This window comes from Nomia melanderi, chromosome 13, assembly GCF_051020985.1.
Source record: "Nomia melanderi isolate GNS246 chromosome 13, iyNomMela1, whole genome shotgun sequence".
NCBI classification, from domain to species: Eukaryota; Metazoa; Arthropoda; class Insecta; order Hymenoptera; family Halictidae; genus Nomia; species Nomia melanderi.
In genome coordinates, this window is record NC_135011.1 from 6,309,204 (window position 1) to 6,324,872 (window position 15,669).

Consider the following 15,669-nt stretch of genomic DNA (forward strand, 5'->3'; position numbering starts at 1 on the left):
CTGAAAACAGAAACAAAAGGAAAGGCAAGAATTGAAAAACTGAGTAATCGGACAATATAGGGATTCATATTAACATATTGAATGTCACCGGTGACCCCAATCAGATCGACTTATTACAGTTCACTTAATTAAACGACGATTATTCGAAAACGTAATATTACAAATAATGATACCTAATGCGGTGACATGCAGCCAGATGAACACGCGATAATAATACAGTTCAATCAACTGATGTAATATTATGTTTTTTCCATTTTGTGTATTTTGCTCTACGAACCGTGCGGCATTCAACGTGTTAATGTTACATATACGAAAAAGAAACCTAGAATTTTAAATTCAGTCATTCGACTGGTTTCCGGTACGGTTAATGTTAAATCCCAGCTGACCTCCGGTGGTTCGATAATAGCGGACTCCTCGATGGTAAAGACGGTGAACTCCCAGGACAGTGAGTCGATGGAGACGTTCCAAAGCCTGGCCGAGGTTTGTAACACCGCGGTGAGGAAACCGGTCGGGAACGTGTACGCAGCCAGCCAGAACAGTAATGGCGGATGAGTGGTTCGAGCCCATTCGCCGAAATGTTCCACCCGGCTGACCAGGTCCCTGGTCCAGGCGCCGAGCAGCTTCAACGAGGGGTACGCGGTCAGCCAGACTGATGGGACTCTTCCTTCGTAGACGCATGTGAAGATCTCTTCCAAGTCCGGTGACATTAGTACCAGACCCTTAATGGCTTGCTGAAGAACCTTCAGACTGCTTCGAGTCTTCCGTAGTAGGGCGTTGTAGCGTTGTATCTCTTGGAGCAACACTACGTCCAACGGAGTCTTCTTCGGACCTATCAGCTTCTGCGTTGTCTCGTAATCGATATCGCTTGGAATCTTGGATAATATGTCCGCGGTTAGTTGGTTGACCTTTTAAATAAAGAAATAAATCCTTCTTGATTTAGCTGGAGACACTTTCTCAGCAGGTTGTCGATGATGTTTGGGGAAGGAAATGGTTTTATGATGTAGTGATGGCTAAAAGTGTATAAGGCAGAAGTAGACGACGTTTAGTTGTAACGATTCGTTCAGTAGTTATAGCAACGATGATGCTTCTACTGATTATTGATATTGAATTCAGTAATGAAGAATGCAAACGAGACAGAATACGACGAAGTGGAATATTATGTAATGATAGAGAATGAACGTGGGCTATGGTTGTTAAACGTTTGAGGTTTTGAAGGTTCTGGACTTATACTTGAAGTTGACGTTGATCACTTATTTATATTTCAATTGCTGCATTCTGTTTCATTTGCGTCCATCGTCATCGACCGATAACAAGATCAGAGCATCAAGAGTGAATATAACTTAGAAGTAACTATATAGAAATTATACTTTGTCTTCTTTGCTGGCTTCCTCTTTGGCAGCCACGGCTTGAACTTGCAGACTCATCAGTGTTTCGAACATGTTCCTCGTCTCCATGATCAGACAAGTGATGTCCGCGTTCGGGTGCTGACCGAACGCTTCCGGTTTGTCAACGCTGGGCAGCACTGAGATGAAATCACGGTAGGACTCCAAAGAGGCGTCCCTCGGTATGTGATAGGTTGGCAGCGATGACAAACGGTAATTGGGCACGTTCAACGCGTCTTCGTTGAAATATTGTTGGACGTAGGTCATCAGCAACCGGCGGTCCCAGTCGTCCGTCACGTGGCCACCGTAGCAAACACCTGCTATGAGATATTTCAGGGAATCCCAGGGGGTGACCGGGTATTCGTCTAAATAAACCTGTAGCAGATTCTCCGACACCTGTTGTCGGGGTTCGAACAATTCCATTATTTCGGTAGAAAATTATAGAGCATTACAGTATAAATAATTCTCAATTTAAAATTAAAACCCCTGTACCATTCACTGGATAAAATATCGAAACAACGATCAAACCCGTCTTATTAGGAGCTCTACAGAGAAAACAGCTGAAGCAATATCCGCGACTTTTTCGCAAGATCTACAGGTATAGTCGCAATTTCGGGGATCCCTATACAAACATCGCCGATACCGAAGTTTCGGGAACTATCCGGCAATCATCATGGCCACCGAGGAATTACCACAAAGTCGGAATCGTTGAAGCTGTAGCTGACGTTCCATCCCAATTGCTGGAACTTTTTGCGTTCCAGGAGAATGGAATGGAAGAATACCAGGGCGAACAGAAGCTTCTTGTACTTGTGCTTCGCTTGGCACAGCTCGAATTGGCTTTCGGTTATTAAACCGTAAAGACGCTTCATGTTTGCCCTCAGACCTTTCGGCGGTTCCGTGGTCATCTTTATTCCCGCTTGTAGGATCGATATAGGAAATTGGGGAGTCGGGCTCGAGCTCAGCCACAATCTGTAATTAGCCGGACCCTTTCATTACCGAGTCGGGACCCCTGCAGCCGTTTGCCTGCTTGGATCGCGTATACTCGCGCCCCACCTGAACTGGGGGTGTAAGGTTTTACTGTAGCCCAGGGTCTCCACGATTTTGTCCAACTTAGGCATCCAGCTGAGGGACAAATGGCAGTTCGCTAGGAACACCCACGCACCCTCCTTCGCGCCGACCTCTATCATTCTGGAACATTTATTTTCCAAATTAGTACCTCACTTATTAATTACCTTAACACTAGGCTTACGCGGCAGTTTTACGCATATTGAATTTGATGAACATTATTTGGTAAATGATCAAGTCGATCTTGATTGACGCAATTATACAAGTATACATTTTAATGGTGTAACTTCCAATGTTATTTTTGGGATTTAAGCGAGGGAATATCAATTTTTCTAGGAACAATAGAACAAGCTGTACAATAAACATTCGTAAACCTAGTGTTAAATATTTTTCTATAGGAGGTACAATTATTTTCGTGAGCCAATGAATTCTTTCAGGTAACAGAATAATTTTGTTATTGTTTGAAGAAATTGATTTAGTTCGGAATGTTGGTATTCAATGAGCGAAGCATTGTTCGAAAATTGAAGGTTAGGTTCTGATTCCTCCGTGATTAGGGTATTTGCTCACGCAATAACGTATTAGAATGTTAGAATGGACCTGGTGGCGATAGGGGATTGTCCTTGGCCCAGAGAGAGAGTCATAAAATGATTAGTCATTTCCTGGCTGTCGACTAATTGCATCAAAGTGCTCGTAGGATCCACGCCAGGCGAGAGAACAAATATGAGTGGGGTCTGGGCGACGGAATCGTCGAGGACGGTTTTCAGGTCGAGTACCGGGGGCTCTACGAATCTTTGACCGAGATTCAGCACGATGAAATGCGAGATGCAGAAGGAGATCCTGTCCGGACGACAGCTGCGTACCACCAGCATCTTCTGGAACGTGTTGCAGTTCGTCTCCCACTCGGCCACCAAGGGCATCGTTTCCGGTTCTGTACTGATGTACCTGTCCATGGAGTATACACTTTGTCTATAATGTTTTGAATATTGATATACAACAATAGTTTTGTTTTATTAAAGAAATAGTAATGGGACAAGGAACTTAGCACTGATTTCTTAGAATGCTGAAACTTGTCCAGTTACAGTCATAGTAAACATAAACATGAATTGTTAAATCTACTAGAAAAATTTATGATAATCAGCATTAACCTTTACAAAACTTTTGTATGTATTGAATAGATGTAATACGCGAATCAAGGAATAGAACTATTTCAATCGAATACTTTACAATTACCTACGTTACATCAAATTTAACATCGAACATTGAATTTTATAATATTGCCATGTCAAATGAGTCGCCTCTCGAGTGTAAGTATTGGATGTGCTAGGAGCATCTTAATTGATAATCAACATTAATATGAAACGTTGAATGTATTAGAAGTACTTCAATTGATAATGAATAGTTAATATGAAATGCAGGACGTAATATTTAGAATAATTTCAATTAATAACGGACATAAATGTGAAACGTAGAATCCAATAGAAATATTTCAGTTGGTAACGAACATTAACATGAAATTTCAAATCTAGTATTTAGTAGTATTTCAGTTATTAAGGAATATTAATATGAAATATAGAATCTACAAGAAGTATTTCAATTGATAACGAACATTAACACTACATTCACAATCTAATATTCAGAAGTATCTCAATTGACAGCGAACACAAATACGAAACGCAGAATCTACCACAAGCATCACAGCCGACAAAGGTACATTAACGCTACTAGGCGAATCGGTATCGCCCAGGTAAGCATGAAAAGTGCCCCATCCGCACCACAAATGCCAGTCCCGCGGGAACTGCTCGAAGGAGGAAATGAATCCCCGGAATCCGGGCACGTTGTCCAGCTCGGTGATATTATCCCAGGTTTCATCTGGCAGCCAGGCGACCGGTTTGTCCGGTTGGCTCTCCCGATCGAGAACGATCCCGCCGCGCAGCAGAAAACCGTATTCCACCTGGGAGATCTTGCCCTGAGCGTTTAGTATCTTGATGCACATGTTGAACGCGAACAGCAACTTGTGCGTTTCAAACAGACCGCGACACGTGTTCCTGCGGGAACAACAGTTCGCGAAGGTACAACAGACTCCTCGAGGTCCCTGAGATTTATGGATCGAAACGGGCTTGAAAAATCGTGGAAGGTTATACTTGTACACGGCGTAAGTGTGATACTCGTTCAGGCTCTCGATCCTCTCGAGGAGTTTCAAACTTTTCGGGCTCTTCTCGATCGACAGCATAAACAAGGTAATGTATGCGTCCAGGGAGAACTGGTACATCGGATCGATCAGGCTCATGTCGTTCAGAACAAAAAACAGAATGGCGGCCCGTTGGGCGCACGGCCTGTACTCTTCGCGAGCGAGATCTATATCCTTCTCGGTCTCCTCGGACACCAGCAGCGACTCCTCGATCGAGGTCGCGGTCGCCTTCGACGACTGCAACGTGCTTAATAGATCGAGGTCGTCTAGGAGGCTATCACCAGCTACGCTAAGCAAACTGGAGGAAAGTGGATTGCGTTGTTAATATTTTTTGCCGACGCTTGGAAAGATAATAAAATTGTTGTTCCTTCATCGTGTCTTGTTTTTCCCTTCTACTCTTACTTGTTGCTGTGATCTATTTTTCTTTATTATACTTTGCCACCATAGTTCTCTTTTTCCCGCTTTCTTCCTTACCTTTTCTCAATACTTTTCCTATTCCTGTTCTTTTCAGTCTATTTTCCTTTTATCTTTATTCACAGAAGCCTGCATTTCCCTTTCCCTAACACCCTACAGGTTTTCCTTCTTTGCCTCCTTAGCCTCTCTTTCCGACTCAGCTCTTCATCTCTCGCTTTCGCTATCTTTCCCCAGTACAAACTGAAAATCCTGTATTCCAAGTCGAGTATCTTACTAGAGTATTCTGTCCTCAAGCTCTTTGAGGGTTCGTTTATTGGCGGAGATCGTGAGCACCAGATTGTCCTTCTGTTCCTCGAGCTGCGGCTTCTCTTTTCTGACCACGATTCCCAAGAGCTGGCCTTCCAGTCCTGCGCACAAGATAATAAGGTTGAACTCCTCTACGTTACTCCCGCGTGACCCGTCCCCTGCTCCTCCCTCTTTCACCATTTCCCCGTATATTTCGCCTACCCCTTTCTCATCTGTTCTAGAATACGGTCCCAGCCGTATCCATTCTCCCCGTTCCTCCCCTTCCGCCGTTTTCTAGCCGAGACGATAAAACAATTCATTTACCCTGCTCCTTAATGGCGAAGTTGCATAATGTCGTTTTAGTGGATACTTCCGGCGCGTAATGGGGGTTCGCGAGCTTCGTCGTGATGAACAGCCGGAACTTGCTGTTGTAGCTGATCATCTTTTCATTGAACTTGATCATCGCTTGGTCACCTGGTACACCGGTCGCGTGGTTTCGTTATTCGTTCATCGCGTTTTGCTAGATAACCTTCGGATACCTATCGTCACGAACGCCTTCTCCAGGATTGGATTCAGAGCTGGCTCGATCGTCTCGCCGATGTTCTCCAGGAGAACTGGCGTGCCAAATTGAAGCGAGAGTTCCAGGACTTTTGTGAAATCCGGTTGCCCGAAGTCGATCACCTTTAACGACTGTGATTATGGTTTTGTTACCCTTGGCGAGATTAAATGAATGATTTCAGTAATCTAGAAATTATCTCACATACATTTATTCAAAGTATTGTATTACTGTTTTCTGGGAATCTTTGTGTACTGTTAGTGACGTGGAGTTTACAGTATGCAATATATATGTTTTGAAGATCTTATTAATATAACGATTTATTGGCTGCTTTTAATATTACCATTAGTAAAAGTAAGAAGAAAATTCTTTACATCTGGCTCTACATTACACAGGAAATTTGTCAATTATCAGTTGTTAATCTTGACACCTACGTTCTTTGCCTCCATGTTCTTGATCCACCTAACCGCCTGACACTGCGGATCGATCACTAGCGGCCATCTGGTCCCCCTGGTCACGATGATGCCGTTCTCCGTGCTAAAGTCATCTGAGGGTAAGCCTTGGATGTGCCACTCCCTGATCGTCGCCGGGTCGACCAGGAATTCCTTCAAGTCGAGGTCAGGAGACATCGAAATTTCCTTCTCCGTCACCTACAAATGTTGAACCCTCGCACAGTCGGATCTCTGATTAAGAATGTTCGAACTTGGAAAGAAGAAATCGTTATTGCTTGCAGCAGAAGGACCTAAGTAGACAGTCCATTTATTTCCAGCACTCCATTAAAAAGAGGTTCCATTTTCGATATCGTAAACGATACATGCATTTGTGCTGCTTAATCTTTCAGCTATAGATAGAGCGAAGCTGCACAGCAAGGTTTGGCACGTGTAATACATGTATCACTGGGCTTTGAGACCGATACAGTATTCCACTGAGCCATCGCGATAGAATAGACTACAATATATAGCTATCGATGACAGAGAAAGAAATGAGCCATTGTAGTAGTGTACCGTTAAAAAAGATGATATTCACGAAAACTGTAGTGGCGTATCATTGAAACAGATGTTATCAGCCAAAACCACTGTATTGTATAGCCTATAGAACAGTAGTCAGAAGTAGCTAACAGCTTAATACTATGGTTTTCACTGATGACATCTGTTTCAATGATACACCACAATAGTGAATAGCTTATAGTACAGTAGCCAAAAGTAGCTAAAAGCTTAATACTATATTGACTTTAATTGATGACATCTGTTTGAGTGATATGCCACAATAGTGAATAGTTTATAGCACAGTAGCTAAAAGCAGCTAAAAGCTTAATATTACGGTGACTTTAATTGATGACATCTGTTCGAATGATGCCACTATAGTGTATCGTCTACAGCACAGTAGCTAAAAGTAGCTAAAAAGCTGAATGCCTTCCAATAGAAAGGTCAGCGATCGCAAAATTCGCCATAACTCGACTTAAGATTAATCTTAGCAGATCGAATGGCAATAAGGTCGATGCTCGCGAATTACGATTATTCCTCGGACGTATACGTACGATAGAGATCGGCTCACCTCCTTCATCCAGATGCTTATCAGCTCCTCTCTGTAATTGGATACGAAGGGACCCAAATAGGACACAAAGGCGGTGGATATTAGGCAATCACCTGGCAGCCAGTCGAAGTACGTGGCCAGCGATCCGACAGTGTTCTCCCATCGAATCCGTTCGCCGGAAAGCCCGTCGACCAGCATTCCGGCCCGTTCCAGTTTCAGCTTCAATAGTTCCGCCTGAAAACACGCCGGGGAAAGTGTAAGGTGGAATCGAGTCAGCACCGTGGAAATTCAACCGGGGGCGCCGCGAGTGTTTTCGAAATAAGCTCCCCGGGTGTTCGAGCGCCGAGTCCTCGTTAATCGATTCCGCGCCATCAACTTCCGGCACGGATCGGGAATCCCTGCGAACAATCGTTTTTCGAATCGGATCCACTTCTACACGGTGTCTACGTGGAAAAGGATTGACCGTGGAGCGCCGCAATCTGATCCGAATCATCGTTGACCGACGATGAATCAATCTTCCCGAAGGACTCGATGCCATTCGAAATGGTCCGAATGAAGATTAGACTAGGAAGTAATAAATATCGTGGTTTCAACGTTAGACGGCGGTTTAGATTCATTTTCATTAGGTTTTAATGAATTATTGTAGCCATTATTTGACTAAAATATTATAGAATGTAAAGAAAGTATCATAATTAAGAATTTCGAAGGATCCATCGCGGTTTTAACCCTTTACGGACCAATGTCGACGTTTCAAAGTTAAATTTTCATATTTGGATAACTAAGTCGATTTAAACTAATAATGCAGTTTCATCTGCTTCGTATATCTCAAAGAATCTTCATCTACGAAGTGTTAATAGACTCACATCCATTCCCCAGCAATAGTCGTTCCCAACGCCCGAACGACTTCTAAGAAGCAACAGTGAAATTGCCAGTCGCCAAGTAGAAACGCGAGGTCCCCGCGGACAGCGAATTAAACAAAATTGGCCGTAACGTGAAAAAAGTTCGGAAACGGTAAACAGCGTAACGCAAATAAAACGCGGAACAGCACGGTCCCGCTCGGTTGTCCATCCGGACGGAAAAAAAGTCCAGAAAATTCGCGGTGAACACCGCTCGTGTAAATACACGGCCGCGCGGCCGCGATATCACTATTGCGATATTCCGCCTATAAACAGCGTGCAAACGAAACTTTCCGTGGCAGCCGAAGCGTGAGTTTATGTAAATAGAACTGTACGGCTCGCAGACAGTCTTTCCTAAAGCCTCCCTCTCGTCTTGCACGCGGCTCCTGCAGTCCGCGCTCGCGCGCGACACCTCCGCCGACCGTTTCCGGTTCGCGAGAGGAGATTGCACACTCGCCAGTTTAATTAACTCCTCCTTCTCGCGCATCTTCGCGTCGTACATCTCCTGCAGCTTCTCGAGTTTCTCTTGCAATTTTTGGAATTGGTGCATCGCCTCTGCCAGCGCGTCCTCCTTCTGCTTCAGCGACGCCAGCGCCGCGAACAGTTTCTCCCTTTTCGGCGCGACGATCCTGGCAGACACACGGAAACCCCGTGATTAAGTTGCTCCCTTAATTTTAAGTGTGATAATTAAACGCGTGAATCGGCGTGCCGTTAACGCGCCGCGCGATTTCGAGATGCGCGAAGGTGAATTGTGCTGTTCTTGTTGTATTCCTTATGTCGATGAATGTTCTATTATATGGGTATTATTTATAATATAGAAATGTTTTTGAATAATCATAACAATAGAGTGAAATATAATAATTTCATTTGGTTCATTCATGTCAATTAAGGTTTTATGTTTCATATAGAATTTATAAAATTGTATAATTTTTCAGTAGATTTTCTTATGAAGATACAATTGTTCTACGAACGCGTTGAGTTTCGAAAGTTGTTTGTAAAAAAAGCTTTGCGTAAATTTAGCGAAGTCGAATGCATTTTATCCAGTACGAGAATCCTGAAAAGCGATTTTCCAACTTTCAGATATTCCTCATCTTGCCACGAGCGGGCAGACAAAACAATCATCCGTAAAGGAAGATTCCGACAGCTCTACGAGCTTCTGATTGATAGATCTGGAGGCTATTTCAAAATTAATTATTTCAGTGGAACCGCCCTCGGAATAGTTGCGCGATTCCGCTTAATTCCCCGCAAACTATTCAACATTCTAGAGCGGAATCGTGACCCGCCCCTCGTTATACGTTCTGATATGACCTGACCGATCTCCTGGCGAAAAGAACTCCCCAGTTTTCCACTGTTCTCAGGAAAATTTCCATAGTTCCTCTTTTTTTCCTGCGGAACAAAGCCCGCCGAACAATTTGTCGGCCTATAATTCGTAAGGGTACGTTTACAGCGGCGCTGCGACAGTCGATCAGATCCAGAATGAGAGCAAAGCGTGCGAATGCAGGTTTCTGTTTTGCAATGAAAGAGTACCATCCAAACAGTACAACAGATTTTCAATTCTTCTTTAGAATAATTCGTCTTGAATTATTTAAATGATTCACGTTGCGTTCGGAATTTTGTGTAAATTAATTAATTTAGAAATAAGAATATTCGATAATTGTCGGATATTCTGGTATCATTACTCGAATATACAAGTTATTGCGCTATTTTCACGCGGAATGTGTATAGTATTAAAAGCACCTCATAAAATTGTCTCCTAGTAACAAAGAGACATCACTCTCAACCTCAATAAACTAGAAATATTATATAATTTAACAAGAAAAATCTCATAATATGAAGCTTACTAAATTTCTTTAGAAATTAAGGATTCTTCATGTATTGACAACATATAAAGAAAAAACTTGTTCAAATTCATGTCCCGAACAACATAATTGAAAATCGTCAAAATCAAAGCAGCTAAGAGCATCGACAACTTCACCAGAAACTTTCCTACAAACGCGAAACGGAAAGTTATCTCATCAACACTCAGTTCTCTGAACAGTTATCGAAGCTCTAGCGTAAACGTGTCATAACTAATTCAAAGATGACGCAGGAGCGGAAAGATATTTATCTTGTATCACCTGTAAAGCTTCCCGTACTTCTCCATGGCTATGACCCATATGCAGAGGGACTTCGCGGCGATCGATACCTGGCCGACTTTCTCGGGATCGAATTCGGGATTGGACGTGTACCTGGCGATTGCTCTCAGCGTTCGATCGGAGATGTGGTCTTTGTCGAAGTCCCGGAGCTGAAGGCGAGCGTCACCGGCTTTACAGGAGGGGAAAAGAAAAGAGGGAGAGAAAGGGGTCCGACGTATTTCGTACCGTGTTGAGAAAGTTCACGTCAGCAAGCTGACGCTTCGACTCCGCCCAAGTCGGCTCCGAGGTCTTCAGGATCATCACCGCCTCCATTACCATCTCGACTTTCGGCGGCGGACGCGTGAAAGATCTTATTTCGGAGATGTCCTTCTTGCTGAGCGCGTCCAGCGCCTGCAAGCGTCAACGTATAAGAACGGGGCAGGGTGAGAATGCTTCGATAAGGGACGGATCGGGCTATACATATGTATGAAGCGGAAGTCAGGGGCGGGACTTGGGCATTTACCCGCGAATACTATCAATCGGTGAATCGCGAGCTTCTTGTAAACCGGGGGGAAGGGTTTTAAAAGGGCTCGATAAAGTACGGGAAATCATCTTGCAAAGTGCTAGTTGCGAAACTCGTGTCTTGGAGTGTTGTGTCAGATTCGAAATGAAGGCTGCAAATTGAATTTAATGTATGCAAATGTCATTTAAGCCCTGGTGATTTTGTTTTCCAACTGTGATCGATACAAATTTATTGTTAATGGTTGATTAAAGGTAGAGAAAGATTCTGTGTATATTCTATGTCCCCTTTTGTTGTAAAATATAATAATTGATAACGGAGAAATAATATTTTGAGTTGATAAGAACTGAGTAATATTTATGTTTATTTATTTCTGATTAAAACCTTCGCCACAAGTATCGTGTTATTGAGGGACAAGGGGTTAATTCTTTCGAATCCAAATTAAATATTATTTTTATATTATCAATTTTATTATCAACAGTGTTTTAGAGTAAGTGTAGATATAGGATGAGAGTAGAATTATTTTATTTTTAAATAAACAATGAAATAGTTCTGCCACGTGCAGTTGCGAAAGAAATAGTGCAAGGGGTTAAAGTTATTATACGAATTTATGAGAAATTTATAACAGAGTAGTAGAATAGTAGAATAAATGAGGAAGCTTCGGAATAATTATATAATAATTCTATAAACATATTAATAATTACTACAATTGATTAAATATCAGTATTCCTCCGATTGAAAAATGTCTATTCCCACACTCTCCCTTTCAAGCAAAAACATTCAATACTCGTTCGCGTTTCCCCATAAGATGTTCATAAATTTCCTAACGCGACGCACCCCCGCGAACTTCTCCTTTGAATATTATGCAGCTCTCAGCATAAATACCGTGTTACACGGACGAGTAATACAAGCGAAAGCGACGGAATAAATCCATCCCCGATAAGTTCCCACCAATTTCTATTATTACTATTTTCACGGGATAAATCCCCGGAATCCTGTGTACGGTCGGCCGGTGCCGATTCACGGGGATCGTTATACTTTAAGATTTCACCGAGATCCCGGGAAGGGGGAGGAACTTGTGGAACGAGTCGCTCGCCGGAAATACACCATTCCACGGCGATAAATTCGCGATCAGGTGTACGTTTTAAATTTTCCGCCACCCTTCCCGCACCCCTTCCAACTTTTTAACAAAGTAACGAAAGGCAAATTTATACAACATTCGCGTCTTATTCACGCGGACCGAGCGCACCGTCAAAGTTCCGCGCGGCGAAGTTCCCCGGATGCATAAAATTTCGACCGAAAAAGGAGAGGGTGCAGTGGGAGGAAGCAGAGAATGGAGGGAAAAGCACGGCCGTCCGAGTTAAATAAGTTTTATACGAGTCACAATCGAATCCCGTATTTTACCTATCGATTCCGGCGGAGATATGCCGTTCGCTTCGCTCGGCCGCCACCCCTTTCCACCCCTGTCGATCGCGAATCCGGCGAAGTGGTGCTCGATCATTAAGACCAAACGAGCTGGAACAGTATTACCGGCGGAACGATAAGAATTAATGTGGAGGAAGGTACCTTCATGGCCTCGTTTAGAGCTGGTTCGACAGTTTCGAGGTCGGCGCGAGCTAGCTCTTCGAGCTTCTTGCACTCCTTTTGTTCCTCGACGATCCGGTGCGACCTGGCCGTTACCGTTTTCTGCGTCTCGTCGGCGTCGCGTCTCTGGTTCACTATCGGGAATCGTATGTTAACACGTCGTCTATGGGAAACGAGATATTTTATGCGAATCAAGCTTCCTTAATCATCACGCGTTTAGAAAGTATCATATTTTTGCTAACCCTTTGAGCGCCACGGGAAATTTTCATACGAATTTCAGAAATGACAGACAATTTTGAATAAAGACGTTTGATTCTAAATGAAAATGTGTATCTCGGTGAATTTTGATTTAAGGATTGTACAATTTTTACAAAATGAACCGTGAATATTCCAATAGAATCGTTTTCAAAGATTCATAAGAATTTATTAGGCTGAAGTAGAATCTATGTATTATATTCTGTTAAAAAATCACAGTTCGGAAACAAATATACCAAAAGAACGATTGAAAATTGATATCCACAATGCCCGCGTCATTAATTAAACTCGCGAGTTAACAAACGACCAGCAATAGCAAACAAAAGCCCGGCTACAAAAGAAAACTACCAGGAGAAAGAACTTCCCAGAAACGGATTTGCAACGCGCAAATTGCCGCCGGCCATTCGATTACGCTGTTCTTTACATCGTGTCGAGTTAAAGTAAATATTTTCTTCGTTAATGAAACTTCCGCAATCCGTAGTTCTTATTAAACTTTTCCATCGTATTAATTACTCGGGGAACCGTTCGTTCGAGCCCCTCGATGGCGTTCCGCGTGCCGTTCGTTCGCAAGTGCGATTCGCCAGCGCGGAGCGAGATTTTCGGGAAGTCAATGGTTGAAGCTGCCGCGGACGTGGAATGATTATGAAACGTGCTCTACGAGCCCCGCGGAAACTTGGCCATGGATCGATCCAATTGCAACTAATGATAATACATCAGCGTCAAGCCGAGTGACATGCACCTATCGTTACCAGGAACTCTTCGCATTCCCTGGTAGATTTATGAACCTGCTGCTGCGTGACTTCGAGCTCCGCCGCCATTTCGTTGACTTTCACCCGGGTGTCGTCGATCTTGGAGAGGCCATTGCGAAGTTTGTTCGCCTGGTCTGCTAAATCCTGCCTTTTCTCTGCCAGCATCCTGAAACGCGACGTTTCGTGACGATTCGACGTTCAACGGTGGATCGTTCCCTTCGTTCTACGGGGTGGTTCGTTAATACGACCGTTCGCGGGTCTTCTAAGACCCGGGAATGTACATTTTGTAGGTGCTTCACTTTTTTTAGGAATCTCGAATGAAGATAGAATTTTTGGAATTTTTCAAGGAATTTATAATTTCTTATGTGCCACGATTTTTCATTTATTATTCGTGATATCGTTGTATTCTGTATTGTAACAATATTACAGATTGACAGAATTTCGGTAGGTTTTAAGAAGACAGTGTAGCGTTCGCAGTTCGAGATGTGCTAGGTGTTGGTTCGAAGACGGTTCGATGAAATTTTTTGTGTGTAGGAGAATGAGTCCATTTGGCTCAAATTTGAAAATTTGGAGAACGGAAATTGTGAAGGCTGTGTCATAGATGAGTAACTGGGTTTGGAGGTTTGAGTAAATAAAGGTTGAAGGGATATCGGTAGGACTTTGGCTGTTTTCTGTAAGAATTCGCTCTATAATCAATACTTAACTTGGAATGATGCTGGATATGGTGATTATTGATAAATTTGAAAGTACACAATTGCATAAAATGCACGAGACACGAAGAAATATATAAAATATTCAAGGTGAAGTTCTTTTTGTAGTACTTATTAGGAAAAATCTTTTCCCTTAGCAATTCTGTTTTCCTGATTATGTTTTCAAACATTTGAACTTAAATAAAAATTCGCTGGTTGACGGCTATGATTTCTCCTGACAATGGAAATTAGCAACGAACCGCCAGTGGATTATGCAACCAGATAAAAGGAGAGTTTGTGGATTACTGGTGACCTACGCCGGATTAAACGTGTTAAATCTCGCTCGAAATGTCTCTTTCGCCGCGGAAGGAGGACAATTCCAGAATGTTTCAGTGGGAGACCTTTACGAGAATATTTCTGCTTTAAGAGGAAAGTCTATCTGGCTTGTTTTCGTCCTTTTAAAAGGACTGTCGCGATCTTTTCATCGGGCCAGTTCAATCGACCGCGAGTTCAAGCACCGAACTTCCTCGGGAAACGTCCTCGAACAAGTTCTCAGAGTGGAGGAAATATTTCGGGCGATAAAGTACATCGGGACACCCGGTACATTCGGCGAAAGGAAGGAGGGTAATTGGAACCGGTAAACAGTAGACTGAATTTTGATACTGCGCCGAGTTTGGACTAGAATCTGAAGGGACTTGGTGTTCAAAGATGGCTGATTTCGTGGAGAGTGCTTAATCCGCGCATGAGAGAATGTCATGACGAATGGCTAGGTCATTCGGAACTTAATCGGTTTGAACTCTTGAAGGTAACTCGTGTGATTAAATAGATCGTGAGATTTTCGCGGTGAATATCTTTAAGAAGCAACCATTGACGCTCAAAATGAAATGGAACTTGGAACTTTAGTCGTTGCTGTACACAATTTAATTTTATTTATTACTGATCTTAGAATTATTACTCAAATCAAATAGAATTGAACATATCATTTTGTGCGTTAACGGTGACTTGAATTTTCGAAATTCCTAGCACGGTTAATTTAGCGCAAAGCCAACGTGGTTTTTGGATTATCATCGAGATTCATTTCACGTTACGACATTCGCACTCTTTACGATTGAAACGATCCGACGCCGTGAAGAAGTGTCCCATTTCGTTGAAGAATTTCGAATCTTGGGAACGCAAGGAATTTCAATGGATCTAAAGACGGACTCACGTTTTATAGCCGGCAACCAGTTCGAGGAAATTCACTGGCGTCACGTAATTGTAGCGCTTCATCTCCGCGGCCATTCTGCGTGAGAACCGCGACACGGTCTCGTGGATCAAGGAGAAGGTTCCCGCGATTCCATCCCTCATTCGTTCCTGAAGGGGTGGCAGCGGGGCTGCTGTCGCGGATTGCCGCGGCTCCTGTAAATAATTTCGTCGCAAAGCACGGTATTAACGCGCTG

At 43.1% G+C, this 15,669-nt stretch overlaps 1 protein-coding gene across 1 annotated transcript in view; it reads right to left on the reverse strand.

Moving 5' to 3' along the window:
• kl-2 (dynein heavy chain 2, axonemal kl-2) overlaps positions 1-15,669 on the reverse strand; it is a 61,783-nt gene that overhangs the window by 1,942 nt on the left and 44,172 nt on the right. Inside the window, exons 44-61 of the mRNA XM_076373018.1 lie at positions 15,438-15,625; positions 13,532-13,707; positions 12,520-12,671; positions 10,680-10,844; positions 10,437-10,603; positions 8,777-8,948; positions 7,445-7,657; positions 6,325-6,540; positions 5,874-6,024; positions 5,659-5,808; positions 5,324-5,456; positions 4,589-4,933; positions 4,220-4,492; positions 3,045-3,389; positions 2,436-2,570; positions 2,075-2,351; positions 1,368-1,778; positions 387-905 (exon numbers count right to left, since the gene is read on the reverse strand). Coding sequence (XP_076229133.1) covers positions 387-905; positions 1,368-1,778; positions 2,075-2,351; positions 2,436-2,570; positions 3,045-3,389; positions 4,220-4,492; positions 4,589-4,933; positions 5,324-5,456; positions 5,659-5,808; positions 5,874-6,024; positions 6,325-6,540; positions 7,445-7,657; positions 8,777-8,948; positions 10,437-10,603; positions 10,680-10,844; positions 12,520-12,671; positions 13,532-13,707; positions 15,438-15,625 — 4,188 coding nt within the window. The remainder of the gene's footprint in view (positions 1-386; positions 906-1,367; positions 1,779-2,074; positions 2,352-2,435; positions 2,571-3,044; positions 3,390-4,219; positions 4,493-4,588; positions 4,934-5,323; positions 5,457-5,658; positions 5,809-5,873; positions 6,025-6,324; positions 6,541-7,444; positions 7,658-8,776; positions 8,949-10,436; positions 10,604-10,679; positions 10,845-12,519; positions 12,672-13,531; positions 13,708-15,437; positions 15,626-15,669) is intronic.